General features: G+C 44.0%; 1 protein-coding gene across 1 annotated transcript in view; it reads right to left on the minus strand.

Annotated features, from left to right (window-relative positions):
- The window catches only part of znf827 (zinc finger protein 827), a 75,302-nt gene extending 63,702 nt beyond the window's left edge, over positions 1 to 11,600 (minus strand). The window contains exon 1 of the mRNA XM_080881648.1: positions 11,335 to 11,600. Within this exon, the coding sequence (XP_080737774.1) occupies positions 11,335 to 11,377 (43 nt within the window). The 5' untranslated portion in view covers positions 11,378 to 11,600. The remainder of the gene's footprint in view (positions 1 to 11,334) is intronic.
- Positions 11,601 to 20,957: the final 9,357 nt, after the last annotated feature.

The raw sequence follows: 20,957 nt of genomic DNA on the forward strand, positions 1-20,957 counted from the left end.
AAAAAGTCATAAGCAATTCAAGAGCAGGGCTTTAACAGCATCACTATTATTTAATTAGGAATAACTGACTTAAGAACAACATTAATCAAACTCATTTCAGTTCATGGGCCACATGCGCTCAGCCCAATTTGATCACAAGTGGTTCGAAATATAGCATAATGATCCATTTGTGTTATTTTTAGAGTAAAGAAGAGCAAGTACATTCTGAAAATGCTCACATTTAATAAACCATTCATTTACAAACCGGATGACAAAGCACCTGGAAGAAACACAGTCTGATGTAACTACAAACAAACATCATAATTCAGAGACACACACTGGCCCAGCTCCTTAGTTTAACCACCTTAATATAGTGTCATATGACAGATCATGGGTAATGTCCTAGTTTGGGCCTCTTACTTGGGAGTTGGGAGTTTGCCTTGTAATCGGAAGGTTGCCGGTTCGAGCCCCGGCTTGGACAGTCTCGGTCGTTGTGTCCTTGGGCAAGACAATTCACCCGTTGCCTACTGGTGGTGGTCAGAGGGTCCGGTGGCGCCAGTGTCCGGCAGCCTCGCCTCTGTCAGTGCGCCCCAGGGTGGCTGTGGCTACAATGTAGCTTACCATCACCAGTGTGTGAATGTGTGGATGACTGATTGTGTAAAGCGCTTTGGGGTCCTTAGGGACTAATAAAGCGCTATACAAATACAGGCCATTTACCATAAGATAAGATAAGATAAGATAAGATAGAACTTTATTAATCCCTCGGGTGGGTTCCTCTGGGAAATTCGACTTTTACATTACTGTAGACAAGCATAGCAAAATAAAGCAAATATATAATAATTTAAAAAAAAAAAAAAAAAAAACACTGAAAGAAATAAAAATTATTATATATGAATTATATATGAAAATGACTAAAAAATAAAAATAAATTTAAAAAAATTAAAATCCCCCCCCCCCAAAAAAAAATTATACTACAAAACAAAGTACAACCTGTAATACAATTCTTCCTAGTACAAAGTGCAGTGAAGTAAAAGGCCCAGTCACACTGGCAATCACGTTTTAGATCATCCGCTTCATGATCGATCACAATTCACATATTATTGTAACATGTGAAGTACAGAAACAGAGTGATGAGCTTCGGTTGGTTGTATTGCACAAAATAATGGGATCCATTAAAATCCATTGAGAGGTTAAGCAACACTAAGAGCAGAAGAGCTTCTTTTGAAAACTGGAAGGTCCCTGCAACACGATCAATATGACTGTGCCACTGATCAAATTTGGGGAAAAGACCTATTAGGTGATGACGTGCTCAAGTTTCACTAAAATCTGACCAACACTTAGGAGCAGTAATTCCTGTGAACTGAAGGAAGACAAATGGATATGTAGATGGTGGTCCTTGAGCCGGAGAAGTTTGAAGACAAAAAAAAAAAAAAAGTCCTCCACACTTTGCAAAGTCATCCAGTGGGCCTGATTGGACCTTTTGATTCATGTTTGACAGACCCGGTCTGAATGATTTAGTTCACACTTTCTTGGCTGTGTGAGGAAGAGTTGCTCATACTCAGAAACTTCCCTCATACCCTCTCGTTGGTTGTGACATGTTGGTGGCCACATAAAACCACATGGAACCCACACGTGCATGTTTTTACATATATGCATGTACGTATGCAAAAATATTCAAGCATATGTAAGCACTTTTCACTAGTATCGTGGTTGGTTTACAGTTATAACGTACACAGGAATTAGTGACAAATACTAAGGTTTTGAAGTATACCAATTTCCAAACTTGCAACAGCATCCCAACTCCTCAAATGAAATACACAAATTCCTCACGCATTTGCTTGTCTGCATGAGGCAGAATTGTCACAAATGGAGCGCAGATTATCATTTCATGTGGTGCTGAAAACGACCAATAATAAGCCACTTGACACACAAGTCAGACGCCACCAATTTTTCTTCCGCTTACAACAAACTAACCTCGTTCAAACCGAGGCGTGCGTGTTGCGCTAACTTTCAGAAGAAGCCAGGGTACATTCTTTAGAACAAGTGTGAAAAGAACAGGCCATCACCCTGCTGCGTAGTTTTCTGGCATACTGAAGCTCCTCACAGAGGTGATTGTGTGTCTGTGGAAGAGAAGTGAGAGAGTGTAGGAGGGTGGAAGGTGGGAGTGTGTACAGCGTCCATGTATTGTTTGTAAATCACCCTACTGGCAAAAGGGACACTTGGCTCTATAGCAGCCAGTCCACCCAGGGATACAAAGCAAGCTCTGGTGTGAGGTGGAGAGGAGGGAAGAGTGACAGGTAATTCTATATGTGCATGTATGCATGTATGTGAGAGGACAGTGTGTTAGAGCGATGGAGACAGCATCTATTAGAGACACTCAGAAAGGACGGCAGGGGAGAATGAGCAGAGGAGCGAGGAGGAGGGAGGGAATCTTGCGAATGGGGGGTAGGTGGTGGGGGGTGTCTTTTTTTATATGGTGGTATTGGTTTGAAGGCTGTTTGGCAGAGGCGCCCAAGGCAGTGCTTGCTTGGATTTTAGCCTGTCACTTAGGACAGGGACACTAATCAGGATTGGTCCCGGTTCCTACCCAGGAAAAGGGGGAGTACTTTCAGACCATTACTTAAGAAAAAAAAAAGAAAAAGGAGGGGAGAGGAGCAAGAAAGAGAGAAGAACTGCTGTAGCACAGCAGGAAATGCTAACCGCTAGCCTCATTTACATGCAGGTCCAGGGAGAATGGGGGGGGCTTATTCCGTTTCCAATCTCCATGTTAAATGCTGGCCAGGGCAGCTGATGGGAATGAGAGGCATTGTTCGCCCCATGCTGCTCTTCCCCCTCTCCATTACACCAATACCTGCCTCTCTTTCTTTGTGGCATTAAAAAAAGGGGGTGGCACTGCTTTAATAATTTCAATCTCGACCTGAAATCCATATGAACCTCACAAGGTTTGTATGTGGCTGTTTACTTTGTGCAGAGTGTGTACTGCAACCAACCCTCATAGGTCTATCTGTTCTGTCATAACCAGGTTGTGACCCGAGGCTGCCGCATTCAAAGCCATCCTTCACCCACTGAGTCTGTTCTGTGGCATAATGATTGCTATGACAACCATCACTTAAAGCCACGGGTAGGTGGAGGAGAGATGTCAGCTTCTCGTCTACTCTTCTGATGATCTCATTTCTGGCTGGCAGGTACAACAAGGTCAAACCACTGAAACTGGAAAAGTGGCTGCTTGCTACATGCAAATGACAGAACCGACTTTCCAAACAATTACACTGCCCAGTCCAAAAATCGATGTGGGGCTAAGCTGCGAGAACCACAAGGTAGGGATACGAAAAATAAAAATAAAAACCACAACAACAAAAAAAACAACCCCAAAACAAAAAATAATAATATCAGGGGAGTCGGAGAGAATGAGACGTAGAGGGAGGCACGGCTCTCTGGCCAGCTATGAGCACAAAGTCTGACTGTGCGTGCCAAATGAGGTTTTAAAAAGGTTTTTCTGGGAGGATTTGGGCTAATCTAGAAAACCTTCTGGAGGAAGTGCAAATACATCTGCCGCTGACCACTCCCCTGTAGAGTACGAGGGATTAATGGCATGGCAATCTGAACCAACATGGACCTCGGTCAAAACACTGGTGGGGTGTGGGAACATACGGGCAATTATGAGCTGAGCCACCTGATTCTGTCTTTTAGCTTCCCACATCCGACCGCTGGTAACTTGACTCGACTACTTTGTCCAGCTTAATTTGTTTCTACTTATGGTTTTGGCTTCTTTAAAAGAACCATAAGCCACTGGACTCTGCACTCAAAAAACATCCACTTATTTGCTAATCTCTTTAGAATTGTAAGGTCGGAATCAAGTGAGCATGTGCCCTTGGTTAACAATGAAAGGCAAGATATTTGTTTTAATACGCCAGAAGATGAAACGACTACATCGTAAATAACCTAACACCGCCCTGACAATGTCTTTCTCAGGAGATGCCATCACATCAGTGATTTTAACTTCTCTGGATTTTTATCCCACTGTCAAACACTTCCACACCCTCTTTTAGAGGTGATATATTGTTTCCCTAGAGAGCTGTCACTGCCTTATGGTCTTACTATCCTGTGTCTGTGACGGACCCCCCCTTCTGTACTTTTAATCTTCCCATAAAACTGATCCTATGTCCCAAAAAGCTGTAAACACACAGCTGTTAGACCAGCTAGTTAAAGACATTAGCCCGCGTCGTGCTCGTGTCTGCCCAAATGCGCAAAGACGAAACGCGTCCGCGCCAAATGGAGGGAGAGGGGTTAGCCTGGCTGGTGCGCTGAAGGCTAACTGAAGCCAGGCTGTGCTTCAGAATGTCTGTGTGTGTGTGTGTGTGTGTGTGTACACGAGGCCTCCTGCCCTCTTCTACCCACACAGGAAGTGAGGTCATCCCATAGCACTGTGCCGTGCCGAGTGCACTCAGCAAGGGTGACAAAGATCAACGTGTTGGCCAGCCCACTAGGAAATATACGTACATTGAATTACAGAGTTTTAAAAGGCAGCTTTGTAAGTAATTAATGCGTAATATACATAAGCAGTAGGATCTGTATATAGACAGTTAAAAAAAAAAGAAAAAAGGAAGCAATAAACCAAGCGGAATCCACAGACGAAAAACAAAATCAAGATGCCACCTTGTGCCAAAAATATTCCCAGTTTGGTGCACTTGTTAATGATGTACCACATGCTCAAAAAATTCTTCACAGCCCGCAGGGGGTGGTCGTTCTTTTAAGACAATTGAGGAAGTACTTTATCTCTCAACAACGCAATTTAAGTGTCTTTCTAGGAGTGAAACGTGAGACAGAGGCAAACAATAAATCACATCCCTGTTTAGAGCGAGCGTCTGGCACGACTAGCCAGCTTCGGCTCCCCAGACCACCACCACCACCTCCCTCCTCCTCCTCCTCCTCCTCCACCACCACCACCGCCGCCGCCGCCTCCTCTCCTCTCATGCTCTCCATCCCTCATGCCTGTTAAAGGCTTGTCCTGCAGGGCCTGGATGCACTTGTGTGGTACAACAACAGAGAAACCGCCCAAAGCTCTTAACAGCTCTTCCTCTCCACTTCCTCCCTCCCTCCATCTCCACTGCTGCTACCACCACCAGCTCCTCTCTCCCTCTCCACTCTGCTCTGTCTTTCCCAGCTGCACCGGCGAGCTGTTCCGTATGAACTGCTGCCAGCTGAAAGCCTGCTACTCCTGTGAGATTGCTATTACTCAGTGCAAGCAGGGCTCTGCGTAGCCAAAGGGCTGCTCTCCGAGCTGTAGATCTCCATGTTGTGACTTGTCAACACTGGAAAAATCGTTACCAAGGCTGAGGCACTTCCATTCCTCACAGAGGGGGTTCTGATTGTGACCAGGCAGACAGGCAGGTACTGTACTGAAGTATTAGGCTGACTACTGATTTTGTGCTGCAGAGGACTCTCTGCTCAGAGAAAGCACTTTGAAATGATTAGATAACACACATCTGAAAAAAAAAAAAAAAAACCTTTCCAAGTTGACCATTTCAGATCAAGTTTTTTTTTTCCTGTGTTACAATTTGAACTAAACTTTGTTACACTGTACCAGAATTTATTTTTAAGACACCTAACTTACCACAGGCTCGAACAGTAAGCTTTTTAATGCTTGTTTACTGTGACTGGTCAAATGCATTCCTTTACTCTTTATTAAACAGTCTTTATATTTCTATGAGCGGCACGCCTCTCTGTCAGTTCTTCTGCTAAAAATGTCGCTGAATTGTATTAAACCAGCTGGGGGAGATCCAAAGTGTGACTGGGTGAGTATCACATGAGCACAAAAACCGTCCGTCAGCCAAGTCCCAAGTTCGATTCCCAGCCAGATGGATCTTTACTACAAGTCGTTACCCCGCTCTTTCCCCCCGGGCTTCCCGTCTCTCTCCGTCACTCAAATGCAGAAAAAAGGCACGGGACTTTTTCCTTTCTCAAACATATTTAATAAAGGGGAAAAAGGATAATATTTATTCAATCTTCAAAAACTCTAATATCTTCTAATCTCCTATAACTCAGGCCAAGACTGCACATTAATGCATTACCACAAGGAAAAAAAACTGTCCAAGTTTGGGGAGCTTTTTCTTTTTCTAAATCAAAAAAAAAAAAAAAAAAAAAATCTAATATTTTTTCTGCACAAATACGGTGATACTCAGTCTCACCATCTAACATAAAAACGTCATTACTGACGATGTTCCAGTCACACTACTATGTGTACATGATGCTTTATCATTGTAGCCCAGCAAGAGCTTGAAGTTCAAGTGCAAATCATCCTGTATTTACAACCTTTAGCATTTGGTACTGTTATAGCCCTTCTCAGTATGCAAGAGACCGACTTGCATGATTCTCCTCCATTAATTAAAAAAAAAAGAAAAAAATGCACACAGACGCTTGGGTCGTGAAACCTCAAAAGACTTGGCGAGGTAATATAACAATCTGCATAACTTGTGTGAGTGTGTCTAGACACAAAAGGATTATGTCTGGCCCACCACTTGTCATTGTGTGGTGCTTCAACTAGCTATGAATCCACAAAGATCCAAGCAGGCCTTGTAGTTTTGGTTTGACTAGCACGCTGTAGTCTAGGTAACCGTAAGTGCACGCAGTCTTCCAAGAAAACAGATTTCTTTCGTAAACATGTCAAATTATCACCAGAAATCTCAGCACAATTGTTCATCTTCTGTCCCAACACATACAAAAAAATGAATTTCTGTGATGCTGTGTGTCTTTATGTTGCTTTAGCCCAGACTTGTATTTACTGCAAAAAGAAGTCATAGGAAATCCAGGCTCGTGGTTTTGTGTCTCAAAGTATTGTATTTCTGATTTCTGTATTGGTGATAAAATCCAATTAAAGTGAAAAGAAACTGAATTAACGACAAAAAAAGAAGAAAAAAAAAATCTCCATTGTGCTTTACCAACGTGACACTGACCAACACACTTGAACCCGAGTGTTAGGAGTTTTCAATTGACATGCCTGCATTCAGATGTTCTCGAGTAACAAACATAACCAAAATCTAAGGGAGACATAATACCAAAAAAAACAAAAAACAAAAAAAAACAAACCCACTCAGTAAGGTATTAGCCTGGTTGTGTAAAGAGCGGTTAGCATTTCAAATGATGCCTTCAACAGGATGTGAAACTGAATTTTTTACAGCGCGTTCATTTCACATTATTTTCAAGTAACAGATCCACACAGAGTTTTGCTTCTTAAGAAATGTTTTTTTTTCCTTTTCTTTTTTTGTAGTCTGTGTGCTTTGAGCCAATTGTCTGAAGCAGCAAATAAGGTTAACATTTGGTATAAATATTGATCCTCACCCTGAGGCTTAGTTACTTCTTTGAAACCAGGCCCATTAAACCTTGCCCAAACTCGCATCACTCTCAGTGTTTTTCTGTTACTATTAAGTGAAACACAAAAGGAAGCTGGACTCTTCTTCTTTGCTTACGAAGGAGAAGAAGGAGAAGAAGAAGAAGGAGAAGAAGAAGAAGAAGAAGAAGAAGAAGGTGGTTTCTCTTCTCTCAAAGACTATACAGCGAGAGAGGCGTCCGCCACCTTTCCCCTGCCCTATAATTCATTTCTAAGTTAAAGGCTGTGTATCATTACTCGCTTGAGCTCTACTCGCCCGACGCCGCCAGTGCACCCAAGCCTCATCAACTTGAGGGGCAGCGGTGGTGATGTTAGGGTGTGTGTGTGTGTTGGGGAGGGGGTGTTCTTGGCAGAAATTCCCCCACAAATTTTATGCCAAGAGCGAAATGGAAACCTCCTCTCATTTTCCTTTCCCCTTAATCCAATGTTTTCAAGCCCCAGCCCCACCAAGGTCATTATAATCATAGCAAGTGGAAGGTAGCCAGTGACCCGCCATTACAGTAAGCTCCAGAGCCACCCAGTCTGTCAGCTATTGGCTGACAAAGACGAGCAGAGTTAGATCTAGAAATGTCCAATGCAACTCCATTTCAGCTGAAGATAACCAGGGGCGGACGGAGAAGGCTCCTCCCCAGTCGCTGAGGACGGTGCTTTTTGTGATGTGGCTCTTCTTGATTGTTTGAGAAGCACGAGGTGGTGCGGAGCGGGTGATCCGAGTAAAGCGGAAGCTGGGATATGGACATTTTGGGGACAGAAGGCGGCAAAAATGCTGCTTCTCACATTTTCGAATGCACAAAGTCACATGCAAAATATCCAAACTTTTACGCATTTTAACCTAACTTTGAATCGCAAGTAATAAGGCAGCAACATTACACACACACACACAATAACACACCACAAGGTCATAAAGAATGGCTGTTTTCATTGTGGCACCAAAGGTCATGTTTACTTGTCAGAGTGAAGGCGCCATACTGTACTGTGACCTCCATAGCCAGCTTATGTACCCACAGACACAACACACACACACACAAGAGGTTGTGTGTTCACTTTCATAACACTTTCACATGTGTGTGCCATGCACACGCACTTAAAGAATAGTCTCCACTCACAAGCTGTGCCACAGACAATAGGACACTGCACACTGGGCAGCACAGCCCATATATCTGGGTCTGTGCTAAGATAAAGCACCTTCAGCATTAAAGCCAGTGTATTAGCTTGCCCTTTTTCACCACAGATGAAGAGATTTGAAGCTCGATATTGTGCTCGTTGGCTGGCACACCACTAGGGTGTTGTTGGCTGAATAATGAAAAACACACAGACTGACAGCGAATGGCATGGGGTGACACTTCCATTCTAGAGTGGGAAGATCCAAAACAAAGCGCAAAAAGCTTCTGACAAATTCATACTTTTCTGTGACAGTTTGTTGACTGAGGAGGGAAACAACTCCTAAATCAGAAAAAAAAAAGCAGCTTTCATTTAGAGCCAGGAACAGGCACAGCAGTGCTCCAGTACAGTGCCTACACGGGAGTGCATGGTTTCAGATACGTGGGTGAAGAGTATTTTTGTTGCAGGCCAATTACGAAGCGGCTTAATTGAAAGGTTGATGTGCTCAAAAAGAGAGAAAATACTGGGACATCTTGTGTTGCTGATCCAGACTATACATAATCACACTGTGCCAAACAGCTTTTATCACGAAACCGTGTGCACCTTCTGAAAACACCGGTTGTCGTAAATCACAAATCTTAAGCAACCCCTCTCATTCCCCTCTGCTTGGATCTTATATTTTAATCAGCTCACCGCTCGTCTGATAGAACGGTTCATTTCGATTCACACACTATACCAAATATTTACATTTTAAACTAACAAACTCCATCCTTAAAAGTCAGTGCCTTTACCTTGCTGCTTCTTTCAAAGTCTAGAATGCAAAAATTGAGATGGTTTAATAGATATTCAAGTGCTGCAGCCCTCCGCCCCCCACACACACACACACACAAAATACAATTTATTTGAATATATATCACAAAGTGAGTCACTCCACCTGAGCAGGACTACAGACGTGTTCTTATTTCCAGGAAAAGCCGAGTATAAGCTCGTAGGAGTACAGTGGGCTGTACAGTAGAAACCCCCCACCCCCAATCTGAAACCTTTCTTAAAGAGAGAATGGCAGAGCAAACTGATGAATACACCTCACAGAAAAGGGTCACTCTCACCTCACGTGTGAAATTAATGTGTCACTGCTTGCATTTCAGGGCTACGGCGAGCGCTCGACACACGTCATGACACACAAGACTTTGGCAAAACACATGCCTTTGCACAACTACCGTTAAAGACACCCTCCCTCTAGGATGTGTAGTGATAGTACGCAGGCTGAAGTGGATTCTTATCATTTAAACGTCGTGACCCTGCTTCTGCGCGGTTCATCCATGTGACTTACACACTCCTCATGCAGCACATCAGCGAGGACTCGCTGTCAGTCAAGTCCGGAGCGCGCGCGCGCGCGCACACACACACACACACACACACACACAGTCCCTGCACCCACTGTCACCTCGTCTCCACCTCTATGCCTCCCAGCCAACCGCTGCAATTTCCCCAAGTTCAAGCCTAGGTCAAACACCTGAACAGTAGATCAGTTAATATTAACAGTGGAGAAAAGGAAAATGGGATCTGTGCTGGTTAGGCCGAGCAGCTCCCCGGATCTGACATTTAAGAAATGATGATGATGATGAAGAAGAAGAAGAAGAAGAAGACAGTGCCATATAGACAAATGCATCAAGCCACTGTTGATGTAAACATGAATCACTCATTATTCATTACATTTACATACTAATATGACTAATTCTGCTCTTTTGCTTACGCACGTGTTGGGCAAGAATGATTAAGAGCAGACTAAATGCCACTCTTGGATAAACCCTTTAATAATAGTTGTCATCGGCCACGCTAACGTCTCCAGCAATCCTCTAGTGGTCAGAGAATGTCACTGCAGCTTTTCATTATCTGGACTGATAAAAGGCACAATACGAACATCCAAGACACGGTAGGGTCAAACACACAAAAGTAAAAAGGAAAAAAAAACGAGCTTCTTCCCAATTCAGCTTCAGCACGAGATTCTCTAATGGGCTTTCTGCGGCGTTTGCACGGCGTTACCGTGAGAAACGTAGTAAAGAAGCACAAGTGTCGTTTCCTTTTTCTAACCGCGTTATTGATCGTAGTCTGTCTGCAATGAATGGCTGCAAAAGGGAAGGGGGGAAAAACCCTGAACTTCAGGTGACCGACCATGGCTCTGACACAGCCTGCATGCAGACTGGGAGGGGTAGGGGGGAGAGGAAAAATTGCATTGCCTCGGAAAGAAAAAAAAAGAAAAGAGAAATTAACCATACTTTAAAAAATAAAAAAAAAGTCGATGACAAACAAGCGAGAAGAATTTTCGTCTCTACGACTGGGGAGCCGCAAAAAACTATGAGGCGAAAGTTGGACGTTTATTGCCGACGAAATGAAGTTTACCGAGCGTTGCTAGATAGCGCTATTGCTAACTAGGAACACTGGAGTACGGGTAGCCAGAGTCTGGCTCGTCTGATCCGACTGACCCTTCATTTTATTGCGGCCAGACTCCCAGATCCTCCCCTTTCTACCCGAAAAGCGACCTAGCGGAGGCGAACGCATTACCGAAAACGCTCGGCCGTTATCGCCCCACACGCACACACAACCGACACATATGCCAACTGACCGCAACCTTTAGCGGAACCGGACCTTTATCGATTATACCCTTATTAAAGCCACGTATCATTTATCCACTCACTGCCTAGGCTAACGTTACCCATCGCCAACAACATGGCTGCCTCGCTCGGACCTAAAAAGGGGAGAAATAACCTACGCCGAGTCTTTTGTCTGTTTCACCTCTTTAACCCTAAACTACTGCGCAAAACACACGGAGAGCCGTTAAAATTGCACAAAACGAGCGAACGACTTACGTGAAGGCAGGCGCTTGGGTTGCTCCTGCTTCCTCCTTGGCATTTTCCCCCGTTTTTAATCACATTCTCGTCCTTGTTTAGGGATAAGGAGAAAAAAGGTTTTTCCCATTGAGACTGGAGGCGCCAGTGATGGCAGGGACTTGGTCGTGCACCTGGCTTTGCTCGGTTTAAAGTGTATTGTTGGGGGAATGGGAACACACAGGCGGAGGAGGTGCCGCTGTTGTTGTTGCCGTGTCTTGACTATGGCTGCTCTCGGTGCAAGTGTGTCTCCGAGCCCCTAACTAACACTAATGCAGGGATCAAAGGGCAGCAACAGCAGAGCAGGCAGACACGCGCGCGCACGCACACACACACATACACAGACGCGCGCTCTCTCTCTCGCTCACACAGGCGCTCACACGCGCGCTCTCTCTCTCTCTCTCGCATACACACTCACTCACTCACTCAAACGCACACTTGCGCGCACGTACACATTGGAGGAGCTCGCCCCCGAGAGCAGCGTACGGACAAGGTGCCCCCAAGCTTTCAGAGTGTATTACTGAACAAAAAATATATTTGAGAAAGCAGGGACATAATTCGGCGGAGAGAGCATATTGATGGAGTCGGGTTGCATTAAAGGGAGTCAGGGCAATTTCCTTCCCACAAAAACAAAACAAACAAAAAAACCATTATAAATAAATAAATATATTTTTATATGTATAGAGATAAAAAATTAAAAAAAAAAAAACAGCGCGACAATAATTTATGCGGTGCATGCAAACATGAATGCACATCTTCGCTTTGACCTGCTGGTGGAACTCGCTAAATCCGGGGCGAAATTTAACATTAAATTCAGCGCTCTGTGGATACATTTTCACTAAAACCCTAATGTATATATATATATATATATATGTATATATAATCCTTATCACAATTAATATTAGCCCTCAATTTGCGTCACGGTAAAAGTTAATAATAAATGGAAATAAATAACAGGGGGCTTGTGGTGAGTACGACTAGATGCAATGCATTCTTCTTCTTTTTTAAATTTAATTTCAACATAATTTGCAATGTGTATGAAAAGTGCAACAAGAAGAATACACTCAGGCTTCACACATGTCAAACTTCATGTAAAAACACGGCCTGCAGAGTTATTCCTGGAGTTTGTCTATAATAAGAACAGTTTTTTAAAAGAGTGCATTTGTGTGGAAACCTGTATTAAATCAGGTGGGGGAAAAAACAAGTGTCGGTGTCAGAAAAATGTCCAACAGTTATCCAACCCAATGTAGTCATCTCCCCATCAAAGTTGAGAGAGAGCAAAACTGGCCAGAGCTGAATCCTCCTCCCTCTCAGCTGGGTGTTGGGGCTTTTTCACAGCGCAGGCTGTCCCCCACTCCCTGCTGTTGGACTCCTCCAGGCTGTGTTCTGTTGGCCTGCCGCGTTCTTTCACACCTCGGCCGTGTGTGAGCAGAGCTGTGTCTTCATCCCTCCATCCTTCCATTCTCCAGTCCTCCTCCTGCCATGCCTTCCACCCACCCCCAGCGGAGGCGCAGGAGGCTCGTTACCGTGGCAATTAGTGAAAAGCCCAAATTAGCCCTCTTGGCTGTCCACAGGTGACAAAGACACTTTGCATTTCTGCTAATTAGGAAACAGAACAACATGATTAAATGGGGCCTATCAGGAGGAGAGTGGACAAACATGTTCCACAAATAGCAAAAGAGCGATTTTATATTGCATCTCCTGCATGAAATGATTAAGACACTCCATTAGGTTTTTTTTTCATTTGTGGAGAGGATAATGTTGGGTTGTGATGCTGAATATTACAATGATTTATATTAAAATTTTAATAGAGTTGTCCCAGTGTGTTTGTGGCGTGTAAACAGCTGTTTCTCACGTGCACATGCAGATGGACAAAGACAGGTTCTCCAGGCAGAAAGCTTATGAGCTGGGAAACAAAAGAGGTTCAAATCGTTTAGGTTTCTTTCTGCTTGCAGCTTGTTTTTTTCTCTACAACATAAAATATGCAAAAGACAAGACCTCTAGACGGTTTCTTGCACTACATCAGAAAGAAACTCTTAGTTTAAACACTAAAAGATAAACGTGTAGAGCGTTCACTGTGGACAGAGTCATCGAGCTAACAGGCCTTATCACAGATGACTTTACTGTATTTACTTTCCGATCAGCTTCCATGCATACACTCCTGCAGAGCGAGCTACTTTTGATCACACCATCAGTGATGTGGTTTGCAGTTTTTCGATGAAATCTCAGATAAATGTGCGTTTCTTCATGCTGGAGACAGTTTTCTTGTTTGCACATTTGTAGCCTAACAGTGGCACTGCAGATCTCTCCTTTAAGCCATTGTGTGTCGTGCTCCTGTGCAAAATCTTGGTCTGCTTGTCCACCCTTAGCTTATTACACCACATTAGTGATCATTAATGATAGCAAACTGTATGTTATATCACACTCACTTTACAAGGCTGACTTCTTCAAGGCACAAATCATCAAAGAATATCTTTTGCATTGTCTTGGAAATGCCATAATTTCCACTAAGCATTTACATTAACAGCAGATCAGCCAAATAGGCCACTAGTGTTTGTCTTAGTGGAGCTTTTTTCTGTTCCCCATTGAGTTTGGTCACCATGGGGAGGTCACAGCCTGTTCTCTGACCCTGACAATGCCAGGCAGCTGAGGTAATGCGAGCAACAGGGCAGCCTGCTGATAGTAGCCATGGCAACAATGACATGACCTCACTCACGGTTGAACCTAAAGGTCGTTCCTCATTGCTCAAGGGAGGAATGCTTCAACTATTTTGCTGGTGACAGCCTCTTAAAACTTCTCACATGACCCTGGTGGAACACATGTGCAGCGCGTGTGTATTCGTGCATGCACTAATTACATCTTAAGGGCCGTGTGTTTGTGTCTGCTTTGTTAACTAATGCGCAGTACATCCGAGGTCAATTACAATTTCTTTGTTTCACTTCCCAGTAGCTGGTTTAGGTTTCAGGCCTCTGATGAAAGCTCATATTGTCATGTGGCATTATTACTACTTATTAAAATGCTTCCCTATAGTGGCACAACAGTTAGTGGGGGCTAAATGAGTTTCAGGTGCTTCAGTGGAGCATGGAGCAGATTGGAAAGAAATGGGCTCGCTTGCTTGTGTACCTTGGGGGTAAACTGAGCATCTATCCACTTTCTTCTTCTCCTCCTCTGTCGCTTCCCCTACCTCCCTCTCCTCAATCCTCTCAGGCCCCATCCTGTGCTGGCTGGGCTGGGCTGGTTGGGCCAATGCTAGGCTCAGTCAGTCAGATGTTGCCCTGGGGTAAACAGCAACATCTGTCCCCTGCCCAGCCATGACTGTCGCTGAGTGATAAATCCTTGGGTGGCTCGTGCCAGCGCTGTCCGGCGTGCCACCTGTCCCCCCTTCCTCCTACACAATATCCACAACCCAGCCCTTACACACACATATACACACACACACACTTCACCCTATTTACACTTATCCGCCTTCATCCTGACATTGTGACAGAAGCAGGTGGTTCACTCCCTTTTTGCCCTCTGGCCTTCTATGCTCTCGTCCTCGGTTGGCACATTTATGCAGGGTGCGAGCAGGGTTGTCGCCTCTAGCAAATACCAATGGAGAACTCCCTGCACCAGGTTTTTTTAGCAGCGGGTCTCCTGGAGCCTATAGGAGTTGCTTCTCTGACTCAGGAATAAAAGTGTGAGGATCAGATAAACAAACTTTTACAAAGGTCAATAAAATGTTCAGTGAAAAAAAAGGGAAGCATCACAAAGTGCTGGAAATTTAAGAGTATGTGACTCAAATGACAATAATTTCAACTTATTTAAGGATTTCCAAGCTCCAACCCAGCTGACCTTGAAAACTGAGCTGCCAGACAAAAGAATGCACACATACAACTTTTACTTATACTTTCTCTCTCTGTGTGTGCTCGTTTGTGTGTGTGTGTGCTTTTAAGTGCACGTGTGTGTGTGTATGGCACGTCTCCCGCTACTGCTTCCTCTCTCTTTCCCCTCAGCTACTGTTAGTGTGACAGAGGCAGGTGGCCAACTTCCTCCCCTTTGACCTTCAACAGTTTCCCCACAGTAAGGAGACAGTGCAAACACACGCATGCACACACATTTCCACAGACACACATATACAGAGGAGGAGCCTAGGTTGCCCTGGGTGAACTGGGGCAGAGGTCTTGCAAAAAGCCCTGGAGGGAAGCGAAAGGTCCTTCGACTCAGGGCCGAGAGTTATTTTAGCGCCAAACCTGACAGGGCTGAATGATCATCACCACGGGGACAAAACCTCAGTGAATATGCACATCAGAGAGACGGAAAGATGCGAAAACTTATGGTTATAAAAAATGAAAGAAATCATATACAAGCTTATTCGTGACACACCCTTTGCAAACACTGGTCTACAAAAACTGCAGTGCTCTTTTTATCATTTCAAACGCTTTGCATACTGAATAACGGCACTTTTTAAAAAAAGAGAAACTCACACAGCATTAGGACTGTAAAACTCTCTGCCACCTGCCTCTAAATCACTTTTACTCCTGAGGCTGGGTGAGCAAAAATAATTACAAAGAGTATTATGAACTGCTTTTCATTTGTCCACCTCTCTGCGCTTGGCTTGCCTGGCTATCTTTTTTTTGTTTTGTTTTACAATATGTCTGTACTTATCTTGTAAAAAGCCAGTGTTATTTCAGTAATTATTTAAAAAATAATAATATCGAGTGATCATTTCAAGGCTCAAATATTTCCTTTGAGCTTTTACTTCGGGCTTGTGTGTGCACTATTTGCATGTTTGTTTTTTGCCTCCATGTATGTGTAAGAGGACCCCTGCTGATTAATGTCACTTCGCATTGTAATGGAGCGTGCTGAACATGTTCGGATATCTGTAATGCGTTACCAGTCTCAGCTTGATTTTATTGCCATGGTCTAATAGGATATTGCCACTATCACAATTTGGATTAACTTCCATATCACTGCTGTTAAACCAAGTGAGGTTTCCGTGTGTGCATGCACACAAATAATAGAGAAGGGGTGGTGGGAGGGGTGTCTGTCAGGGTGGGCTTCTGTGGTCGATTAGTTTCGCATTCAGCACCTCCTTCATAATGTATCTATCCGGTCTTGTCACCACAATACTTCTCATTTTCTGTAAGTAATTCTGGGAGAAATGTGGAGATATTTTTCACCCTTTACCAAAAATAATGCACCGTCTAAATTAGCTATGAGGGGTTGCTGTACCAGCAGTTGGGCTTTTTTTTTGTTGCCAGTTTTTTTTGACTGCCTTGCCTCTGATACACAATCATAAATACACAGACACACGCAGGTATAATGCAAGCCAGTAAGGAGGTCTGGCATGCTTTTGTACAAGCAGGGAGCTATATGCAGAGGAGGCTGCCCTTGGTCTGTGAGTCCTTTGTCTTCCTGCATCCCCAGGCTCCACCTCTCTCTCAGCCAGCCCTCCAATGGGAGAGCCTTCAGGTGTTGACCTTATCGGGTGCAGGTCAAAGCCAGGTCAGGGATCTGTTGCTAGGCTACCATCAGATAAGTGGCTAGGGTAGGCAACAGTGGGCAGCGCTGTCATTCAGGGCTTGTCATGTAATCTTGTTCATTTGCAGACAATTGTCTGGACGTCAGAAAGGCTATCTGGCCCATAATGTTGTAATGAAACACATTAAAATATTAAAACCAGCCATGCTGAGCATTGGCAGCTCCACTTGGCACATGGCGTTTTTTTACAGTCATGCCAACTGTCATGCAGTAACATGAACCCCCGAAATACGCTTGTGTGGTGGGCTGTGTTGAAATGTTAGAGATGTAGAGGATCGAGTGGTATTTACTTGTTTTTTTTTTTTATTTGAAAGTATCTGCTTTACAGACTTTTACCCAACTTAATTTAACAAATAAACGCATTCATTATGCAGACATACTGCTATGTATCTAGGGGATAATCTATTTTAAATTAGGTCTAAATAATGCATAAAAATGATAGCACTTTTTAATTTATGAACTTCATTAAATAAAACTTTCTCTTGGTTAATAATAAACTTTATGTTCCCACCAGTGTGTGTACATACGTGTGCATTTTCCTCCAAATATTGTACATATAAATGGATTATGACTGGATCATGACTCATGGCTCATATAGGGGTACAGGTGGGAAGGCATCTTCCTGTTTGCTAACCTACAACCTTTAAATAGTGTCCAAAGACAGATACACAGCGATCTGTCTGAACAGGGAACGCGAGAGCAGAAAGAGGGAGGCAAATGAGAGAAAGAAAGAGAGAAAAAGAGAGAGATAGTTGTTGCATCTTCACACAAACATGGTCTGTTCTCCCACTCTGCCATTCTGCCACCTGGACCGAGCTATGTGGGAGACTGCGCCACACAGTGATGAACGACACCAAACAGAACAATTTCTGTTCACACTGCGGGTCATATGGCGTAAGACGGGTTGACACAGCGTCTGTGTCACATAACAGGTTCCTCTTTGGCGACACCTGCATTTTGTCAATGTCAGCCACCCGGCCGTTCAGGTTAACTGTCGAGTCTAAGAGGAAGTGGCCTTCCAGAGGCCGAGTGAGGACCTCAGACAGTTACACATAAAGACACATAGATAAGGCACGTGGCAATTTATCCATGCCAGTCCTCGTACTGTAGCTCCAACATGGGATCTCGTCTGTTAGATTGGCGCATTGTGAAAAGAGGTTCTCAGTGTCTGGGCGCTTGCCAGCTGACATTCCACGAAGACAAATTGAGAGAGAGGCTCCGGCAGATTTATCGGGCCATTGGCTCGCCTCAGGAATTCTCTTGTAACATGGCACTCCTGTGAAAGGGATAAAGAAATTAGTGTAAAACAGCCCCCCACCACCCTACCCCCGCCCCTACCCTCTCCAACAGCACCCGTTTAGATATCCAGTGCTAGCTTGTAAACCTCTAACACACACACACACACACACACACACACACAATTCCTTTTTTTTAGATATAAAAGTGGATGGATGCAAGATGGATGGGTCCTCTTATTTCTATGAATATTCAAGAGGGTGGGCAAAAGAACATTGCTGTATTCTGGCTGTTGAGTCACAGGTCCTCAGTGGCAGGAAGCACTGCTGGTCAAATGACAGAGAGAGGGAGAGACAGAGTCAGAGAGAGAGGGATGGAGGAGAGATAGAGATATGCGTGTGTGTGGGATTTGAAAGGAACTGCTTCTGGCTGTCTTGGATATTTATTCCTTTCTAACGCAATGGGGTGTTTGGAGATCCAGGCCAGCTATGTTCTTAATGCTACAGCGAGGACTGGGAGCATTCTTCTGCACTTGCCCGAGTCTGGTGTGTGGATGCGAGAACACATCCTCAGACCAAACCTTTTGTTGATAGAGGGAAACCTGTTTTGGGACCTGATTTATAATACGATCGTTAATAAACTGCAAGTTAATAGGTAATCCTTGCACTTCATCAGCAATGCGCAGAGTTGCGAAAAGGTGCAGTTTATCCCACACTATGATCTTATCCTAAACCCAATCAATTAGCTTTAAATTCAGTTTAATTTCATTTATATCGAACCCAATCACAACAACAGTTATCTCAAGGTGCTTTATATTGTGAGGTATGGACCCTACAATAATACAGAGAAGACAGAGAAAAATCCCAACAGTCAGATGACCTCTTATGAGCAAGCACCTTAGCGATGGTGGGAAGTAAAAACTCCCTTTTAACAGGAAGAAACCTGCTCGGGGGGGGGGGGGGGGGGGGTCAGTAAATATTATTAATTATCTTTCATTTTCTGCTAATTTAAAATAACAGCAACTACATTTAATTAACTATCTACGTGATGCTGACTATTTGCAGATTGGGAAAAATGAACATAGAAAGTGTGGCCTTATTTTTTTTTTTTAATATTCATGCAACCCTGCACCATATTCATCATCAAATAACAAGGATTAATCATTAATTACTTGCACAAGCATCACTGTTGGAAAACTGCTTCCCGCTTTTGCATACAATAGAGCTCTAATGCCATCGCCCATATCATTTGTCAGCATCTAGAGGTTATCTGCCAAGTTGATGAACAGAGAGATTGGCTATGAAACACAAGGTGTGACAGTATGGCAATATGTTATAGTATGCAGGCAGGGCTCATCAGGAAATAGAGGACGAGCGGCTTTGTTCCAAATGTCACAATGCATATTTATGGGTGCACTGGAGTGGCTCCTTGTATAAGCACCATTCACCATCTATCAAGCAAAACCACTACAGTGTCCCTTTGGCAACTTGGTAGCATAGCGCTGCGTGCAAAGTGATCAAACTGGCCCATCTTGCTGTGAAAATGGTCATTCGGGGAAATGAAGTACACTGAGCTTAACGAAGTGCAATTATTGGCCAGTTCAGACAATTATTTTCACGACAGGATGCTTTTTGGCAAACTTATCCAACTTGCTATATTGTGAAAAATAAAATATATTCTTTTCCTTCCCTGATGTGGAACAGCTTTGAAATGCATTCCCTCCTTTCCCCAGATTGAGATATAAAAGGGAAACGGCAACATGGGAGAATGTCAGACAGAATGACAGACAGACAGCCAGATACAAGCCCACAGCATAAGCTCCACTGAGCTCTCTTTCCACTAAGGAGGATCTCAGGAGAGTTGTGTTGGCTGGCTGCGCTCGGGCCATACAGCACAGGATGGGCAGTCTGACTGTCTGGCTACAGTGACACTCCTTGGGGAAAGAACATGGCTCCGGGGCTGTAGCTGATTTGAGATGGTCTCAGGACTAAACCCTGGGGGACATCAACCAGGCAGAATTGGTTCTCTGAAGCTCTCTTTTCAGATTTTTGCAAGCAGTGGAGCTCGATGGCTGTGGAATGATGGGAACAAGAACGGGGCTTTCATCTTGACTGTGAGCAGCTCAGTGGTTTTCCTCCAAATTACAGGGAGTGATTACATCCCACCTAGCCTGCCTTGTGCCACCCCCTTCTCTAAGCACGGGGCCCCCAGGCCAGCCAACCTCTGTCAACTGTCAGCGCTCATAGCTGAGTCATTAAGTGGAAGTTGAGCGACGTGTCATGGGCAAGAAAATAATAAGGAGCAAAACTCAAAGCACAGGGACACTCCTATTGCTTCTGTGGGCAATTTACCGATGCATAGAAATGTAAATTCTTCAGCACTTCCCTGCTACAGTGAAGGGATTCAGAGCTCTGTTTTGTGGATGTGCAGTAAATGTGACGATTTGATCAATTGTTTCGGTAAGCGGCCGCGCTGTTGTACAGTTAAAAGAACAGAGGGCAGGCAAGATGTTTAAGCAAGTCAACCATTTAAAGGAACCCTAGGTGCTACAAAAGTAATAGATACAAGCTTCAAGACATGCAACTGAGTTGTCCTGGTCGCCTTTTAAAGGAAGAAAAAGGTTTCCCATCACTTCCAGGCTATTACCTCCATACAGTTTGGGATTACACAGAAGCTAGAGAAGGGATACTTGGTCTACCAATCTGTTTTTTTATTTGAAAAGTCCCCCAAGCTTTTCCATTATCTTCTCCATATCAAGCTTGACCTGAAGAGAAAACCTGGCTTCAAAAGGGTCAATGCAGTCTAGACTTTCTCCACATCTTGCACTGCCAACCCACCTCAACCCC

Source organism: Rhamphochromis sp. 'chilingali' (assembly GCF_963969265.1).
Source record: "Rhamphochromis sp. 'chilingali' genome assembly, chromosome: 4".
Lineage (NCBI taxonomy): Eukaryota > Metazoa > Chordata > Actinopteri > Cichliformes > Cichlidae > Rhamphochromis > Rhamphochromis sp. 'chilingali'.